At 38.5% G+C, this 20,862-nt stretch overlaps 1 protein-coding gene across 2 annotated transcripts in view; it reads right to left on the reverse strand.

Moving 5' to 3' along the window:
- DOCK4 (dedicator of cytokinesis 4) overlaps nucleotides 1-20,862 on the reverse strand; it is a 498,051-nt gene that overhangs the window by 203,288 nt on the left and 273,901 nt on the right. For both annotated transcript variants that reach the window (XM_060108913.1, XM_060108912.1), the window contains exons 9-12: nucleotides 16,254-16,335; nucleotides 15,648-15,708; nucleotides 11,532-11,664; nucleotides 7,404-7,492 (exon numbers count right to left, since the gene is read on the reverse strand). In XM_060108913.1, the coding sequence (XP_059964896.1) occupies nucleotides 7,404-7,492; nucleotides 11,532-11,664; nucleotides 15,648-15,708; nucleotides 16,254-16,335 (365 nt within the window). The remainder of the gene's footprint in view (nucleotides 1-7,403; nucleotides 7,493-11,531; nucleotides 11,665-15,647; nucleotides 15,709-16,253; nucleotides 16,336-20,862) is intronic.

Raw genomic sequence — 20,862 nt, forward strand, 5'->3', positions numbered from 1 at the left:
AAAACAATACTTTGTTGAGTGAACTCAATTCTCTTGAAAATTCTCTTTGACTGCACTGTTTCCATTTAATCGACTACTCCATGGTCCAAGGAGAAAAAGTCAACGTATCTTACCACTGTGATAGTTTAAACATCAGGCACCCCAATTTCCAACTTCAATTTTGTATACCCTTGCTTCCCCCTTAAGTAAGCCATCAGATGCCTCCCTTTCAATAATAAAGCCGAGCAGCTCCTAAAACCCTATCTGCTGTTTTTATAACTGCCTTCCCTCAAGACAAGTGACAACAGAACAGTGACCCACCAGGACTGAAGAGTGGAAACTTAATTGGAAAGAGTAAAGGGCTAATTTATTAATTTTTAAAAGTTTCTTTCTGAGCTTTCTCCCTCTGGAGCAGTATTTTGGAGTGATGAAGCTTAGGGCTGGGTTTGCCTTGCCTTGAGAGAGCTAGAAGAGACCAGGAGGAGACCAAAGAAATACAAGGCAGGTAGATGCTGGCTGCATGCCGCTGGCTGGAACTCAGGCTTGAAAGGAGGAGGATGGAGAGGGGTGGGTCTTAAGGACAGGAGAGCAGATGGGGCTTTGCAGTAAAAGCCAAGTATAAAGAGTATACATTCGGCTGCCGAGAAATCTAAGCATCAAACGGTAGGCAGCAAAATGGAGGACTGATTCTGCCAAAAGGAGAGGAAACCTGGTAGACAGGGCTCTACAGTCTAACGGTTTCTTTTACTCTTTCCAAAGATGCACAAGTAGTTTTTCATTTCAGCACAATGGCTGCAAACACAACAGGTAACACCCAGGGAATAACATGGCTTGGATCTCGCTTTCTGGTAGCCTCACACAGGATTCCAGGAAGAATAAGTGGTCAGTTGGTCAATAAAAGTGACAAAGCACATGGAACGTGGGGAGCATGTCTAAGCACTTGGAGAACTTCCCAAGGAAATAGAATGTGCTGCCTTTCCTTCCTGGAGTTAATCTATGTAATCAGAAGGAAGACCTGGGAAGAGATGTTAGCAGTCAGCTGGGCACAGATGAGTTGTTAGAAACAGAGTAGGAAGGGTCAGTTCAATGATTCAACCTGTCAATAATCCAGCTGCATTATTCTCAAAGTCTCCGTTTAGAAGATCAAATCAGGATCCATTCTGAGAAAATGAAACAAGGTGACTTGACTAAAGAGGAAGGGGTAGAATATTCTAGATGATTACTCCAAAGTGGGTAAAAAATAATAATAGTTAACATTGAATAGACACTTATTATGCATCAAGTGCTGTGCTACATGCTTTGCATACGTTTTCTCTTTTAATCCTTCCAATAACCCTTAGAGGAAGACACTACTACTACCCCAGTAAAACCTGATTCAAACTTAGGACATCCCACTTCCAGAGGCAAAGCTCTTGGGGCTATACTCTCTAAGAGATGACTCCCATCTGTAAGTAGAGAGAAATTTATGCTTTGGCTTGACTGGTATCCTGATCTCATAGGATACAGGGTCAGTTATGTTAACGGAATCTATATGGACGTATAAATCAAAGCCTATCACTGAGTACTTCACCATGATTCAAGAGGCAACTGGGTATCACCTCAGTCTGGACAATGATATATTCAAATGACCCAATAACAGAAGGATTTTAAGGCATATCGGAAAGAGGAAAGGCTTGGGAGTTGACAAGGAGTTTGGAAAGAAGTATATTGGAGCAGGCCAACAAACCCTGCTTCGTCAAGACTGAATCAATGATGGTAAGGAGGGAAGGGAATATATGGGAAAAGTCAGAAGGTCAGGGTTAGTTTTATATTTATTTATTCACATAGGAGGCAAATGCAACCAAATTAAGAGTAATGGGACTCTTGGGGAGAAAGAAAAAGATATACAATGGTTATAGACTTCTCCACCCAAAGTTAGTGGGCAGAAGGAAAGGAGCAAGGCATAATGAATGTTTGTGAGGCATCAAAAGAACTCAAAAAGAAAATTCTTTAAATCAAGTCTAGAGCAGCACTGCCTAACAGAACTATGATATGAGCCACCTATGAAATTAAGCATTTTCTAGTAGCCATATTAAAAAGTAGAAAGAAACAAAATTAACTTCAGTAATATATTTTATTTAAACCAATATATCCACAATGTTATCTCTGAACATATAACGAACATAAAAATTATTAAAGGGATGTTTTATATTCATTTTATACGCATCAAGTCTTCAAAATCGAGTATTTTATGATTACTGCACGCCTCAATCCCAGTGTTGTACTAGCCTAATGCTCAATAGCCACAGGTGGCTGGTGTCTATCAAAGTGGACAGCACAGGTACAGAATACAGTTCATGATATAGTTCACGGTATCAAGAAACACCAAAAGGTCTGAACAAAACTAATGGATTTGGCTAGAAGTTTGCCAATGAATTTGGCAAGGTAAGTTTTTAAAAAGCAGCAGCCCTACCATCTTATTGAAGGTACATTTAAAATAAATCATTTGGTCCCTACACAGTAAGCACTACTTTAATTCTTTCACAGAAAAAGTGAAGACAAGTGTACATAGCAGTTTCTGATTGGTATTATTTCATGTTATATTCACTACTAAAATCTGGCCCTTCAGGGACTCCTCTGCCTTCAACAGTAAGTGCAAGTCTTTTGTTTATTTAGTGGTAGATGTAGGACTTCGTGTGAATCAAAGAAAAGCCAAGGTACCTCCCCAGCTCTTGGGAGAGGGAAGAAAAAACTGACCTCACCATTCACTGCGGCCTGAAGCGCTGCCACTTGTGAGCTGTGGATACTTATGGCTCTCATGGGACCGAACCACAAAGTTTCTGTCTGCAGTTACTTTTTCTTTGTGGGTACTTTTGGCCTGGCAAGATGTGCACAGGTCTGAAAAAAAGGTGGTCTAAATTTAAATTCAGGTTCTTCTAATTGCCAGGCAAGTGGGACTATCACACAAATATTTATATTCAGGGGACTTTAAAAATCAGCCACAAAAAGCAATGCATTCAGTTCAAATACCAGCTAATTTGATTTGAGGTTTCTTTATGTAATTAAAGCGCACAACTGCATAGTTTATTTTGCTTCAACATGGGTTTGAAGGTGGGATAGGGAGCAAACAATATTCACCAATGAAAATAAATAAGGAAACACAAGCTTTAAATGATACATTAAACAAGATGGACTTAGTTGATATTTATAGGACATTTCATCCAAAAACAACAGAATACACATTTTTCTCAAGTGCTCATGGAACATTCTCCAGGATAGATCATATCTTGGGTCACAAATCAAGCCTTGGTAAATTTAAGAAAATTGAAATTGTATCAAGTATCTTTTCCGACCACAATGCTATGAGACTAGACATCAATTACAGGAAAAGATCTGTAAAAAATACAAACACATGGAGGCTAAACAATACACTACTCAATAACGAAGTGATCACTGAAGAAATCAAAGAGGAAATTAAAAAATACCTAGAAACAAATGACAATGGAGACACGACAACCCAAAACCTATGGGATGCAGCAAAAGCAGTTCTAAGGGGGAAGTTTATAGCAATACAATCCCACCTTAAGAAACAGGAAACATTTCGAGTAAACAACCTGACCCTGCACCTAAAGCAATTAGAGAAAGAAGAACAAAAAACCCCCAAAGCTAGCAGAAGGAAAGAAATCATAAAGATCAGATCAGAAATAAATGAAAAAGAAATGAAGGAAATGATAGCAAAGATCAACCAAACTAAAAGCTGGTTCTTTGAGAAGATAAACAAAATTGACAAACCATTAGCCAGGCTCATCAAGAAAAGAAGGGAGAAGACTCAAATCAATAGAATTAGAAATGAAAAAGGAGAAGTAACAACTGACACTGCAGAAATACATAAGATCATGAGAGATTACTACAAGCAACTCTATGCCAATAAAATGGACAACCTGGAAGAAATGGACAAATTCTTAGAAATGCACAACCTGTCAAGACTGACTCAGGAAGAAATAGAAAATATGAATAGACCAATCACAAGCACTGAAATTGAAACTGTGATTAAAAATCTTCCATCAAACAAAAGCCCAGGACCAGATGGCTTCACAGGCGAATTCTATCAAACATTTAGAGAAGAGCTAACACCCATCCTTCTCAAACTCTTCCAAACAATATCAGAGGAAGGAACACTCCCAAACTCATTCTACGAGGCCACCATCACCTTGATACCAAAACCAGACAAGGATGTCACAAAGAAAGAAAACTACAGGCCAATATCACTGATGAACATAGATGCAAAAATCCTCAACAAAATACTAGCAAACAGAATCCAACAGCACATTAAAAGGATCATACACCATGATCAAGTGGAGTTTATTCCAGGAATGCAAGGATTCTTCAATATACGCAAATCAATCAATGTGATACACCATATTAACAAGTTGAAGGAGAAAAACCATATGATCATCTCAATAGATGCAGAGAAAGCTTTTGACAAAATTCAACACCCATTTATGATAAAAACCCTGCAGAAAGTAGGCATAGAGGGATCTTTCTTCAACATAATAAAGGCCATATATGACAAACCCACAGCCAACATTGTCCTCAATGGTGAGAAACTGAAACCATTTCCACTAAGATCAGGAACAAGACAAGGTTGCCCACTCTCACCACTCTTATTCAACATAGTTTTGGAAGTTTTAGCCACAGCAATCAGAGAAGAAAAGGAAATAAAAGGAATCCAAATCGGAAAAGAAGAAGTAAAGCTGTCATTGTTTGCAGATGACATGATACTATACATAGAGAATCCTAAAGATGCTACCAGAAAACTACTAGAGCTAATCAATGAATTTGGTAAAGTAGCAGGTTACAAAATTAATGTACAGAAATCTCTGGCATTCCTGTACACTAATGATGAAAAATCTGAAAATGAAATCAAGAAAACACTCCCATTTACCATTGCAACAAAAAGAATAAAATATCTAGGAATAAACCTACCTAAGGAGACAAAAGACCTGTATGCAGAAAATTATAAGACACTGATGAAAGAAATTAAAGATGATACAAACAGATGGAGAGATATACCATGCTCCTGGATTGGAAGAATCAATATTGTGAAAATGATTCTACTACCCAAAGCAATCTACAGATTCAATGCAATCCCTATCAAACTACCACTGGCATTTTTCACAGAACTAGAACAAAAAATATCAAAATTTGTTTGGAAAAACAAAAGACCCCGAATAGCCAAAGCAATCTTGAGAACGAAAAAAGGAGCTGGAGGAATCAGGCTCCCTGACTTCAGACTATACTACAAAGCTACAGTAATTAAGACAGTGTGGTACTGGCATAAAAACAGAAAGATAGATCAGTGGATCAGGATAGAAAGCCCAGAGATAAACCCACGCACATATGGCCAACTTATCTTTGATAAAGGAGGCAGGAATGTACAGTGGAGAAAGGACAGCCTCTTCAATAAGTGGTGCTGGGAAAACTGGACAGGGACATGTAAAAGTATGAGATTAGATCATTCCCTAACACCATACACAAAAATAAGCTCAAAATGGATTAAAGACTTAAATGTAAGGCCAGAAACTATCAAACTCTTAGAGGAAAACATAGGTAGAACACTCTATGACATAAATCACAGCAAGATCCTTTTGGACCCACCTCCTAGAGAAATGGAAATAAAAACAAAGATAAACACATGGGACCTAATGAAACTTCAAAGCTTTTGCACAGCAAAGGAAACCATAAACAAGACCAAAAGACAACCCTCAGAATGGGAGAAAATATTTGCAAATGAAGCAACTGACAAAGGATTAATCTCCAAAATTTATAAACAGCTCATGCAGCTCAATAGCAAAAAAAACAAACAACCCAATCCAAAAATGGGCAGAAGACTTAAATAGGCATTTCTCCAAAGAAGATATACAGACTGCCAACAAACACATGAAAGAATGCTCAACATCATTAATCATTAGAGAAATGCAAATCAAAACTACAATGAGATATCATCTCACACCAGTCAGAATGGCCATCATCAAGAAATCTAGAAACAATAAATGCTGGAGAGGGTGTGGAGAAAAGGGAACCCTCTTGCACTGCTGGTGGGAATGTGAATTGGTACAGCCACTATGGAGAATGGTATGGAGGTTCCTTAAAAAACTAAAAATAGAACTACCATATGATCCAGCAATCCCACTACTAGGCATATACCCTGAGAAAACCATAATTCAAAAAGAGACATGTACCAAAATGTTCATTGCAGCTCTATTCACAATAGCCCGGAGCTGGAAACAACCTAAGTGTCCATCATCGGATGAATGGATAAAGAAGATGTGGCACATATATACAATGGAATATTACTCAGCCATAAAAAGAAACGAAACTGAGCTATTTGTAATGAGGTGGATAGACCTAGAGTCTGTCATACAGAGTGAAGTAAGTCAGAAAGAGAAAGACAAATACCGTATGCTAACACATATATATGGAATATAAGAAAAAAAATGTCATGAAGAACCTAGGGGTAAAACGGGAATAAAAACACAGACCTACTTGAGAATGGACTTGAGGATATGGGGAGGGGGAAGGGTAAGCTGTGACAAAGCGAAAGAGAGGCATGGACATATATACACTACCAAACGTAGGGTAGATAGATAGTGGGAAGCAGCCGCAGAGCACAGGGAGATCAGCTCGGTGCTTTGTGACTGCCTGGAGGGGAGGGATGGGGAGGGTGGGAGGGAGGGAGATGCATGAGGGAGGGGATGTGGGAACAGATGTATATGTATGACTGATTCACTTTGTTATAAAGCAGAAACTAATTAAAAAAATAGAAAAAAAACAAAAAACAAAAAACAATATTCACCAAGTTTTTGTCTACTGATCAAACTTTAAGCCATCACTCTAGATACCATATGATCTAGATATGCTATATAATATAATACAATCTATAGTATATTACTAGTATAAGACTACGTGACACATAATGCATTATATATAACTTATAATGCTATATTACATTTCAGTTCCTGCTGGACAGGCATGCATACATTTTTCTATACCTAAAACTGTAGCTATAGGCAGTGAAGCATGTTTTCCCTGGACCTTACTGACAAAAATTCCTATTTATCAAACCCATTCCACACAGCAGTCTTGAAACCAGACATATTTGTCCTTTGGTTTTTAGCAATCAGTAACAACTTGGAGGTCCCAAGACTTGGTACTATAGAACAAATGCAGATACTCTACCTTGATTCAAACCAGAATAGAATATATTTTTTAGAGTTACAGCTACAAGCCTATCGTAGAAAAAGGAGACATACCAGAATGCTGACTGAGCATTTTTAGGGAGTAGAGAAAAAAACAAAGGGCTGATCGTTTTCTTCTTCACAGACAAATAAAAGAAAGCACCTGAAATGAAAAGCGTAGGGACTCAGCCAGACCTATTTACTCACCTGCGTTGGAGCCAGTCAAATTATAACGTGCATTCAGCTTCTTGATGATGTTCTCGTGGATTTGGTACCACTCGCTCTCTGTATTACACCTATGAAAACATGACCACTCTGTTAAGTTTTGATGATGCATGAGATGACCTTACTAGCACACCTGCCCTTTTTGTTATAACCACTATAATGTACTTCCTTAAACCTCCTTGTAGATCTCAACAACCCACTGCAAGCGACTCTCAGTTTTGGCATAGTTGCCTCAAGATGAGCAGGAATGACCATTTCCGGTAATGCATGACCAACTACTTCATGCCAGAAGTGGCTGGGATGAACAATTCAGATAATGAGAGCTCCCCATCCCCCCAGTCTCAGAGAACAATGCATACACTGGAAGGAAGTACTGACTAGGAGTCTGACTCCCTGGATCCGAATCCTCACTATTAACTGAGTTATGGTCTTTGGGGAGTTATTTACTCTCTCTGTGCCTTGATTTGTTCATCTGTGAAATGGGGGTAAAATACTAGAACACTAAACAAGCTTGGGCTTAGGATAATGCCTGGCATATAGTAAATGCTCAAAAAATGTTAATTCTCATTAGCGAGTCTCCACCTATTATATCATGACCAAGTTGGCTAGCATCAAAATGCAACTAGTCAAGCAAAATGCAATTGAGGTTAACACAGATGGCACTGGCAAAAGGCTGGCAGGATTTACCGAAGGGGAATTAAGGTAACCCTTCCAGATTTTCCACTTGTAGGCCAAAAGGCATCTCTCCATCTTCTCACTCTGACAACCATCTGTACCTTGGTCTTTCAGCTCTTGTCAGTCACTGACTCATGCTATCTTTGTATACATGGTACATTCACCTAGGAGACACTGAAGGTTCTTGAGGATTGAATCTAGGACTGGTAGATATCTGTGTTCCCCTGAGTACTTTGAACACTGTGGGTGCTTAAAAAATACCAGCTGCATGAATGACTGGATGGATCTCCCTCTGACTGGTAACTCCTGATGGTTCGTAAATATCTGGGCCTGCTATCTCCTTACTGCTGGGCCTCCCCCAATTAGGCTAGGGAAAGCCTCCCTTATCTGTACGTGTTTGTGAATTCACTACTATCCTTTATTAAGCCACAAAGGCTCCCTCCCAAGAGTCCTGAATACCAAAGATTCTATACACTATTAATCAAAATGTTCCAGAGTATAGAGTCCTTTTCCTCACAATCTTGTCTATAGCCAATAATGATTTCATCACTATTTCATCACTATTTATTTCCAGGATGAACAGGATGGAGGCTGTTTTTGAACCAGTTAACAGTAGGATACCAAACAGACCACTGACTCTTAGAAGGCTGGAAAATTAAGATGAAATGAAACCATTCCACCTGTCCAGCTGTAAGATACAAAATTGCCATTTACTACATTCTGTTTCCAGTTTTCTTAGTTCAACTCAGTTGGGAAGGGAGAAAGATGGTTTGCTTCTTATTAGATAGATAAGTCATAACTTCAGAAGTCATGCTTTTAACCTACAAAACTCCTAATAAAATAAAAGCTCCTAAAGTATGTGACCGAAATATCTTCCGGGCTCCAATGAGGCATTTGTTATTGTTCTCTGTTTTGAGTCCTAGATGGGCTAGGGATTCGGTCACCGTAACAAATAGAAATTTCTTCCAATTTGTTTCTAACAGGCACTTCCCTAAAACGTTTTACTATATTCATAGTTTCTTCTTAATCTACAATGACTGTTTTGACTGCCTAGCATCCTTCCTGGAACAGATTTGTAATTTGCTGAACTGGAATTTTTAAGGGATCTCTCTTGCAGCAAGAACAACCCCAAACCTTATCTGATACATTTGAAAAAACAGACAATAACAACCACAAAGAGCAGGACAATTTATTTTTATGGGCGTTGAGCGTCTACCACAGAACTGGAATTTATGTGTCTTCCTTTGCTGGCTGCATAATCAAAGGGGATGCATGGAACTTCGGGTCTCTCAGTTTTCCCAGTAGCGAGATAAATCTAACACTTGCTACCCACACCTGGAAAGATCACTCTAAGAAACACTGAGACTGTGCTTGTAAGGAATTTTAGTTTTCTTGAAAAGCAATGCCACCTAACAGCATCACTGTCCCATCACTAGACAGTGGTGTGAAATAACACCAGGAAACATACCACCTCATAACATGAGAGCTCAGGTTCTGAGTCAGACAGTCCTGACTTCACATCTGGTTCCTGTTCTGATTAGCCAGATGACTTTGGGTATTATTTAGCCTCTCTCTTCCCTTATGTGGAAACGGAGCCAACAGCAAATGCTTCATGGGTTTGTCATGAGGATAAAGTGACATGACACATGCAAAGTGTTTAACACGGTTCCTTGAATGTAGTTAGCACAAAGTAAATGGTGGCTATTATCATTAGTATTATTGCAATTAAATTATGTTTTATGAACACCAGTAGAGTATAGAAAGGGGATTATCATGGATTTAAGCCCGACCATATGATAAAAAGAGTAGCGTGCTTTACTACCCACTAGTTTCACCAGAAGTTTTCAAGTTTAAAATCAAGGTCACAGATTTTATTGCTCTTAAAAGAGATAAAGAGAGTTTCCAGTCCTAAACCACAGGCTGTAAGCAAATCTTTGTCAACTAATTAGCAAATGTGTGGCACAGGTCCCAGGGGCACCGGGTAGAGGATGGATAAATCCATGAAACCCTGCAGCTGTGGTCAAAAAGCAATTTGAAATATATGTCCCACAGGCAGTGCGCCACATGCGTTCCCTCCACATATGGAAAAACTATTGGCACACATTAGATACATCGACTCAAGAGCCAGAACAGAAACTAAAGCAAGCTCACTCACAGAGGAGGTCAGCAGTGTGGTCCTCAAATTGGGAATGTGGAAAGCAGATCCCCCATCCTTCAACCCCCCATGGGTCTGCTCTGAGGATGTCACTGTGTGTCAACTCTCAATTTTCAGTCCTGTGGGGAGGTGCTCAGGGTGGGGTGATCCAAAACCATGTGCATTTTTAAAAACTTAGGATTTGGAATACATTAAGTGATTTTCTTAGTGCAGTGTCTGAGCTGAACTGTGTCTGCTCCCACTGACCCTCAAAAGATGATGTAAGTCCTAACCCACATTCTGAAGACCTTATTTGGAAATAGGGTCTTCACACAGTTAATAAAGTTAAAATTAGGTCGTTAGGGTGGGCCCTAACCCAATATAACTGTGTCCTTATAAAAAGGGGAAATTTGGACACCAAAACAGACGCACAAGCAGGGAGAGAGCCATGTGATGATGAAGGCAGAGATCAGGTGATGCATCTACAAGTCACCGGAAACTAGGAGAGAGAGGCAGGGGACAGATTTCCCCCTCCCAGCCCTCAGAAGGAATCAATGTAGTCAACACCTTGATCCAGGATCTGTGGCTTCCATTACTGTGAGACAATAAATTCCTGTGGTTTAAGCCTCACTGCTTATGGTGCTCTGTTAGGGCAGCCCTAGCAAACTAACGATACACGAAGTAAGAGGGAAATCACCTGACCTGAACTTCCTTTTCCTAATTCTAATTACTTTATATTAAAAACTATTTCTGGGCTTCCCTGGTGGCACAGTGGTTGAGAGTCCACTTGCTGATGCAGGGGACACGGGTTCGTGCCCCGGTCCAGGAAGATCCCACATGCCGCGGAGCGGCTGGGCCCGTGAGCCATGGCCGCTGAGCCTGTGCGTCCGGAGCCTGTGCTCCGCAACGGGAGAGGCCACGACAGTGAGAGGCCCGCGTACCGCAAAAAAAAAAAAAAAAAAAAAAAAAAAAAAAGATTTCCATTTTCCAAGGACAAATGAACTCTCTGAGGGTAAAGACATGTTAGGCTTTAAATTCATGGGAGGTACTCTGTGCAGTAGATGGTCCACCCAACTGATATACTGTCTGTATTTTCTGGTTCTTGATTTCATAATTCCTCTGACAGGCAAATGTTGATTTGTGGGCTCACTTGTAGTGAACCTACAGATTATTGAGTTTTTGAGGAATGAATGCAACCCATCCCTGGCTCTTCCATTACCCACGAAAAGCAGGATTCGCCACGTAGGGTCCCCATGTACCTCTGCGCCCACCCCAGCCCCCAGCGCGTGTAAGCTTCTTACATGTACACTTTCAGGATGAGGTCATCTTTTGTCTCTCCTGTCAGCAGGTCAGCAATGCTAAGAACCGCACAGCCAAAGGGTCGTCGGTACTGAACACTACAGGCATTCTTTTTTTCTCCTGCCCCCATCCGACCTGTTCAATTAAAAAGCACATATGGCCCAAGGAGCCATTTGATTAATTCGCCTTAAATAGAGATACATATAGCTATAAAATAGGCCATATGAAATGTAACTGGGTGATGGAAAAGACGCAGCTTTGGGGCAACTGAAGAAGTTGCTTCAGCTCTGGACTCTCCCCTCCACCCACCTAGCATGCCCAAGGTCACGCAGCGTAAACTCTGGCCATCAGCTGTTATCTATAAAACATGAAGATGGGAGCTGAGCCTATGTCTGGGTACCTTCCCCCAAGCATTCATGAAGGCATCCCAGGAGGCTCACATCAAAAAAGGCAGTAGTGGGCTTCCCTGGTGGCGCAGTGGTTGAGAGTCTGCCTGCCGATGCAGGGGACACGGGTTCGTGCCCCGGTCTGGGAAGATCCCACATGCCGCAGAGCAGCTAGGCCCGTGAGCCATGGCCGCTGAGCCTGAGCGTCCGGAGCCTGTGCTCCGCAATGGGAGAGGCCACAACAGTGAGAGGCCCGTGTACTGGAAAAAAAAAAAAAAAAGGCAGTAGTGGTGCTCATTTTCTGCTTTTTAAAATTGCCATATTTAAAAACCATTTCAAATATTTCACCTTTGAAAGGAAGCAGTTTGAGATTCCCTGAAGGTATAGCGAGTAAGCACAGGTGATCAAATGAGCACACTCTTTCCTGACTCCTACCCAGGCTGAAATCTCCAGGGATGGTTTTTACTCTGACACAGTTTCAACTTGTTTAAATTGTTAGACATTTTTAAATGTGTGGGTGAGATGCTGTTTTAATTTATCATTGCATTTAATTACCAATGGGTTATTTTGAAGACTGAAAGCAAAAAGCACACTGGAGCTGTAATATAGCAAGTTAATGTGAGGAAAAATAATGAAAAAAGTCTGTAAGTCTGTTTCTAGATGCTTGGTAATGGATCCGTAAGTTGTTTCCATCTGAGTGAAATTCCCCTACAGCACATCTGCATGACTCTAGCACTCCCCAAATCCAATGTTAAATAGAAAAAAAAAAAAAGGAATGGCAACATCCAATTTGTCTTTCATTCTTCAGTAATAAAGGAGAATTGCCTCTGTAATATATCATCTTTAGAGAAATGCTTATAAATATAAGCTGGAATACCACTTAAGGTGATAAAAAGCACAGAAGATACCAGTAAAAAGAGGACCTCTGAAATAATGGATTTTTCCCTATCAAAGTCCCTTTTGAACGACTGATGTGTGATAGCCTTGAAACATACTTTCTTGGATGATGTCTTGTCATTGTTGATATATTATTAATATATTGGTTAACAGGCCTAAGGATAATATGAATGTTAAGCTAAAATGGATTCATATGCTAGATCGGATACTATAAGAAGAGCCGAGAGGGCTCCTCTGAGGTCAGGAGCTGGCGTTTACTACATGACATGCATGGTTTTGGTGGGTCATTAGGTATTACCATGTAGGTAAAGGCTTACTAATAGGGTTAATACGTAAACTTGACTACTTGTGAATTCAAGAATAGTAAGTAAAATAACAATAATAATAATAAATAAGTAAAATAAAATAAGAATAATGAAGATTGTAGTAGAACTAATGATTATTAGGGCTAGCATTGCTCCTCCGATTAAATGAGTTAGTAGGTGCCTGGCTGTAATATTAGCTGTTAGTCATACAGCTAGGGCTACTGGTTGGATGAATATGCCGATAGCTCCGATAATTACTAATATACTGATAAAGAGGGATGGGTGTTCCTGGCAGTAGAAAATAGGTTAGAGACGCTTTTGTTTTATGGTGAAAGCCAGGAATGGCTATCCGTGTTCAGACAGGGATAGCCATTCCTAAATTTATTGAAAGGCGTGGTGAGTGTAAATGAATGGTGGTGAAAGACCTACTAAGTTTGTTGAGCCGATAAGTAAATGATGTAAATATTAATGTTCAAGTCTGTCCTTCAGAGTTATGAATGGCCATTGTTTTGATGTAAGTTGACCTAATCACTGCTGAATAGAAATCATACAGTTATTCACGAATCCGGCATGGGGAAACTATTTATTTCTCTTTGTTTCCTCCCCTTCTTTCCAATCAAAGATCAGGGCTTAAATTCTGAGGCAGGTGCTATTACTTCCTGCTCTCTGCAGCCAGTGAGGGTCAGCATGCCCTTTTCCCATTAAACAGTATGAGGAATACTCCAGAAAAATTAAGAAGTATCTGTCCCTGATGGACAAGAATCTCCCACTCCTTAACTTCACTGCAGCAGACTAAGTCTTAATCTTTCTTAGAGTTTCTTACCTTCAGTCTTATGGAGTAATCATCCGACAAGTTTTTGTAGTAATGTCAATAAAGAATTAATTTGACCAAAGCTCAGGGAAGGAGGGTAGATAATTTCTAATTCAACATTCATTCTGATGACTTAATGATCATAAAAATCTTAGTAAAAAATACAAGATCAAATGCCAGGTATTTGAAAGGCAGCCCTGTGATGGGTAATACTGTGAAGTGGTTTCCTCAGCTGTATCCTGGGAGTGAAGGACAGAGTTGCCCAGGCTACGGGCAAGCAGGGCATGTGGTTACTCTACCGTGTGTGTTTCTACCACCAAAAACCTACAGATACCTTTTAAAAAGTTCTGAAAGCTAAAGTGGTTTACATTTTTTCTCAAGGCTGTAGAAGATTATATTCTAATTTTAGCAATGTTTACATGAAGATATCCAGAACCACATTTTACATTAACAACTGCTATTGTAAATTTGAATAAATTTAAAAAAAAAACAAAGAATTACATAAACTGCACCCCTGCCATCCTGGGAACAGAGGCTTTATCTCATAAATACACAGCAACACGCATTACAACTTTTCCAATGTTTTGAAAGATTCTTTCCAATTTCCACCCCACCCCACATTCATCTATAAAAAGGAAATTAAAACAAAACCAAAAACCATTTACTTTTTTATTTATTTCTATTGTCCCTCAAATATAAAAACAGGATAAAATGAAATGGGTTTTCAGAACAGATTTTTATGAAAAAAAAATACTTAGAAAATCTATATTGAAATGACATGTTTTATAGTCTCTCTCAATGCACAATGTGGTTATCATGTGCATAAAATAAAAAACTATAAAAATAAAGATCACTGTGCAGGACCGCATGGTGAGATATCACTATCCTGCAGAAGTATCCCCAGCAAGCCATGTAGCACAGTTAATGAGGAAGCGGGAAGCAATTCCCAGCATCGGCTGGTTAGCTGTAATAGAAAAATGATGTAGGCTACACCATGTACTTCTTCTGCCATAAAATGCCTGCTTTTACATGCCTTGTATGTGTAAAAACTAGTGACCACATTTTGGCTCTGATGTGCAAGTTCACTGTAGAACACTCAAAGTGTGTTCTGCAAGATGTTAATAAATGTTACATCATATAAATGTTCCCACAGTCAAATCAAATTTGGAGAAAGTTAGGGTCAACAAAGTTAGAGAAGCATTTTTATATTTCCCTGTAGGACTTCTCAGACCCTTTAATAAGCTGATGAAATTATACAAGTGAAAAATATATACAACGTTTTCAGTATTTCATAACCCTTTTCTTATAGCACTTTCTGTAATAATGCTCTGCAGCCTTCTGCACTTTAGAAAATGCCAATTGGTTTCATAAACTTGTAGGAAATCCAGCTCCTAGAAGTTTAATTTATGCTGTTAACAGAAATTAGAATAAAAAAAACCAAATACCAAGTGTTTGAATCAAATATGTTTAGAGAGTCCAATAAAACAAAATGAAACACAACAAACTAACTAAGGACTTATACGGAAAGAGAACAAAATCTATTTATGGTGATATGAAAGTCTGGGGAGACCAGGGAACAATTCCCAAATTCTGTAATTACTGGATTCAAATGTGGCCTTGACTTCTTTCTGATCTAGACATCACATAAATCACAACTACATAGAGACCTCTCAGCAATTCTCCCTGTCGTGCTCCTGTCACACCAAGTATCATACCTACCAATTCGGATGATGTGCACGGTGATGTAGATGTCCCTTCTTAGCTCACTGCTACCCAAATCCTACCAAAAAACAAAGTCTGGTCATTTTAGAACTCATAATTTATGCAGAAGCATTTAAAAGGCATACATAGCACATAATCATCACAAATAACAGAAGAAAGACAAAGATAAACATAGACATTCTTAATGGAATTTCTGTAGCAGAAGCATAAAGTTCAAATCCTGTTCTAAAATACCACTGCAATCAACTTTACTGTAAGCCTATGATGTCAAATAAGACTTAAAAGGAAAGCCCATTCTTATTTCAGTCTCTCACTCACTCATTCTTTAAACACTTATTAAGTACATACAAAATACCACCTGCCATACTGAGCCCTATCACCATTGGGCTTTGGCCATAGTGTGACAGGCTCTAATACACACTAAGGGACAAAGGTGTGACTGTGAATGCTGGTATTCAGATTTTGGGGCACTACTGTAATTTATGTGTTATTTACAAAGTTTAAGCAAATCTACTATGTTCTCTCACAATAACTTAATTCTCTTAAATAAGATAAAGTATTTAAGAACGAATCTGCCTCCTGGATAAAACAAGATCCACTTACCACAAAGAGAGAGCACTGTCGTTCTGGTTTATCTGGGGCTTTGGGAAGCCCATTTCTATTCAGCCTCAAGAAAAATCTCTCACTACAAGAGAAAAGAAGTTTAATATTTTGAAAATTATTTAATATGTAAGGACTCATTACTTTTCTAGCTGCTCTTCATCCTAAGAGTTAAACTCAAAACTTATTCGGTCTTTCATTTGACATCAAAACTGCAGATATAATTTAGGAGAGAACCCAAGACAATAAACATTTGCTTCACTTCTGACAAAACTGGCAAAGAGGCAAGTGCAAAAGCAGAAAACATAAATATATATGTAAGCAAAAAATTAACTTTGAAAAGAATAAGCTTCTATATCAGTGATATCATTATTTTTAAAAGTAGAAAAAAGTACACTAAAAGAAAACATGTGACAATGTGATTTGTGTATTTGTACCTAAGATTTTTTTTTCATGTTTTGTGTCATAGTATTTAATAAACATCATACAAGGACACCATTCTGAGTGGTAACCATTCATTAGAATGCTTAATATTTTATGCTCTTATAAACCTATAATCCAAAGCACAAAAAGAGAGACCAAGAAATGAAACTTGAATTTTCTTTGGTCCACAAAGGAACAGAAAACCTCGCACTGTCTACAGAACTTGCATTGAAAATACAGTGACACCTAGATTTAATGAAAACACAAATAATGCTGTTGAGCAGCCACTAATTCAAGTCAATAAATACTTGTGGACACCATTTATACCCAAGATAATGTGTTACACTATTTATGTTCAAAAAAATGAATATCACCCTCACCCCCAAATTAATCTACCAGCTACCACAAGCTTCTGAATTTTAATACCCTGGTGCCCACAATAGGATCAAATGGCTGGTTGCCTCAGGCATAGAACACACAGCCAAGATCCCCAAAATGTGAAATTAGCACAGGGTATAGACTTGGTCAGTGTAGCTTCAGCCTAGGAATCAAGCAGGGAAAGGGAAGGTAGGGCATTAGTAAGGTTCAGACCCTTCCAAGTCTCCAAGCTTATTTATCACTTGGTCCTTGCCGTAAATAATGGCTCTGTCATCCAAAATCACCCTTCTCCCCTACAGGGGGAGAAATGAGGACCATAATCAGATCTCTAAGGAAGCATATGGATTTGACTTTATGGTTGCTTTGGAACATTTTTATTCTCTTTTGCCATCTAAATCTAGCTAGATATATTTAGCAGATTCAACTACCTGGCTCACCCTGTCCTTTTCTTATATTATGCCTATCCCTGATCTCTCACATGAGAAAGGGCAACCAAAACACACTTCTACGGGGTCATTTCCACACTTATTACCTATGTCTTGTTCCACAGAGCAGTGGCTGATGAGATGTGAATGAAGAGAATATAAATTGCTGCAAGGATTCTCAAATGAAGACTATAAAGTTCCCATAGGATATAATTCTGAAGCAGAGGCTGGAAATGACAGATCCAACCTCGGATGTAGAACTCAATCAATCTTATCCAATTGTCATTTACTATAATTCAGGGCAAAGGACTGTAAACTCTCTTCAGAATGGAAGAATATTTACTATTTCAAATTTAATATGTACTAAAAGGAAATGTGCAAAAAATTCACCTTGGGATAAATGAATTACACTTTAAAATAGTCATTATTAGGTAATACTGTTTTTTTGAGAAAACACTATTTTTTTGAGAATGGGCACTCTGCTAAGGACTTTACATGGATTTAATTCCTTTTATCCTCACTATGCCTTTAGGAAGTCGGTACTATTATTATGCCATATTATAGGTGGGAAAACTGAGAAATGGTAAATAGTTTTGCCCAAGATTACAGAGCTGTTGGAGAAAAGACAGTCTCTTCAATAAGTGGTGTTGGGAAAACTGGACAGCTACATGTAAAAGAATGAAATTAGAACACTCCCTAACACCATACACAAAAATAAACTAAAAATGGATTAGAGACCTAAATGTAGACCGGACACTATAAAACTCTTAGAGGAAAACATTAGGAAGAACACTCTTTGACATAAATCACGGCAAGATATTTTTTGATCCACCTCCTAGAGTAATGGAAATAGAAACAAAAATAAACAAGTGGGACGTAATGAAACTTCAAAGCTTTGCACAGCAAAGGAAACCATAAACAAGACGAAAAGACAACCCTCAGAATGGGAGAAAATATTTGCAAACGAATCAATGGACAAAGGATTAATCTCCAAAATATATAAACAGCTCATGAAGCTCAATATTAAAAAAATAAAAAACCCAGTCCAAAAATGGGCAGAAGACCTAAATAGACATTTCTCAACATCACTAATTACTAGAGAAATGCAAATCTAAACTACAATGAGGTATCACCCCATACCACTAAAAATGGCCATCATCAGAAAATCTACAAACAACAAATGCTGGAGAGGGTGTGGAGAAAAGGGAAGCCTCTTGCACTGTTGGTGGGAATGTAAATTGATACAGCCACTATGGAAAACAGTATGGAGGTTCCTTAAAAAACTAAAAATTGCATTACCATATGATCCAGCAATCCCACTACTGGGCATATACCCAGAGAAAATCATAATTCAAAAAGACACATGCACCCCAATGTTCATTGCAGCACTGTTTACAATAGCCAGGTCATGGAAGCAACCTAAATGCCCATCGACAGACGAATGGATAAAGAAAATGTGGTACATATATACAATGGAATATTACTCAGCCCTAAAAAGGAATGACATTGGGTCATTTGTTGAGACATGGATGGATCTAGAGACTGTCATACAGAGTGAAGTAAGTCAGAAAGAGAAAAACAAATATTGTATATTAACGCATATATGTGGAACCTAGAAAAATGGTACAGATGAACCGGTTTGCAGGGCAGAAATTGAGACACAGATGTAGAGAACAAACATATGGACACCAAGGCGGGGAAGTGGTGGGGGTGTGTGTGTGTGGTGTACTGAATTGGGCGATTGGGATTGACATGTATACACTGATGTGTATGGAACTTATGACTAATAAGAACCTGCTGTATAAAAAAATAAAAAATAATAATAAAAAAGATTACAGAGCTGGTGTGTGGTGGCTGAGTAGGAATTCTATGCCACATATAATTCAAAATGCTCGAACTTCATTTGAATGCTATAAAATAAATTCTTTCTCTGCTTCATAGAATAATTGAGCAAATATTTACAGAATATTGAGATACGGGAGAAGTCATTCATCCTCTGGGACTCCACCGACTCAGTCAAGCTTGGTCCCAAGAGGGACCCCACGTCCTTCCTGGGCTAAGAGGAATGGAAGAAGTGGAAATCCTGATTTAGCAGGCTTCAAAGCCATCCCTGGTTTGAAATTGTTCCTTGGTAGTTTTTTCAATGAAACGTACTTAGAAAAATGACTTGAGAAATAAATTATTTTACTAAACAAATGCAAACCTCCAGAAAGATTTAAGTATTTGGCTTTAGTTGGTCAAAACTCTGGAGGTTTAAGACCAGTGTTTGGTTTTGCTTCTTAGTCATCAGTCACCTACTAACATATAATGTTTATTGATTGTATTTTAGCCCCAAACGCAAGCAGTGTGACCATTTTCCCCTCTCCTGATTACGGGCCACGCGCTCTTTTTTGTATGTTTGAGGCTCCTCTTTATCCCTACTGAAACATTTGAAACAAATGTCACTTTATCTTCTGACAAGTCAGTCAAAAATGATAAATAACAATAATATTAATATACAAAAGTCAACATGGCATTCTACATATTGAGACCTTAACTTTAATACTGATATAAAATACTATTCCATATTCACAAATTTCATCAGTCTTCTGGTAAAATAATGTTTCCTAAAGCATTCTATTTCAGACACTCCTTTTGCTCTGTCACTATTTTAATTTCACTAGTCTAGACAGAATCCTGATTATGCAAGCATTATTATCATATCCTATTACAGAAAGAATACCAATATGTACTAAGCCATATCCCTTAGCTTAAGCATGCCTTAAAGGGGAGATAAAAATAGACTGAATATGGGTACTATGGAGAAATAAATCATGTGCAATTTTTTAAAAACCAGACTTCTTTTAAAAGAAAAAAAAAACCTTTTATGGCCAATTAAATAAAACCTTTTTTATTCATTTGGTGAAAGTTGTTGGTATACAAACTCAATCAATTTCTCTTCAGCTTTGGTGATACAGCAACCACTTAATCAGCAAATGGTTTCAGAGAAAAAAAAAAGAACTACAGCAACACATTTCAGAATCTTCAGATTACAATAAATACCACCCACACGCTCACACACGTCTGGAGAATGCCAAACTGTTGCCTTCAAGGCAGGGGGACTAAACAAGTGTATGACATTTCACTCTGGCACATCTTCCAAAATTCTCTCACAAACTTTTGTGGCCACACACAAAGGTATTTTCAACTCTCTACTATAAGTCAAAGAGTGGTACCTCATCAGAAAACAGAACTAGCTTTTGTGAATTTAAGAAGTGTCCTATTATAAGATGTGCATACCTACATTACATCATTTACACTTTTTTCCCCCTAATCATAAGAGGTATGTGTGTTTCTTTCTATTACACTGTGACTAACTAGAATACAGGCTCATGACAGTTAACCTT

The sequence above is a fragment of the Mesoplodon densirostris genome, chromosome 9, assembly GCF_025265405.1.
Source record: "Mesoplodon densirostris isolate mMesDen1 chromosome 9, mMesDen1 primary haplotype, whole genome shotgun sequence".
Lineage (NCBI taxonomy): Eukaryota > Metazoa > Chordata > Mammalia > Artiodactyla > Ziphiidae > Mesoplodon > Mesoplodon densirostris.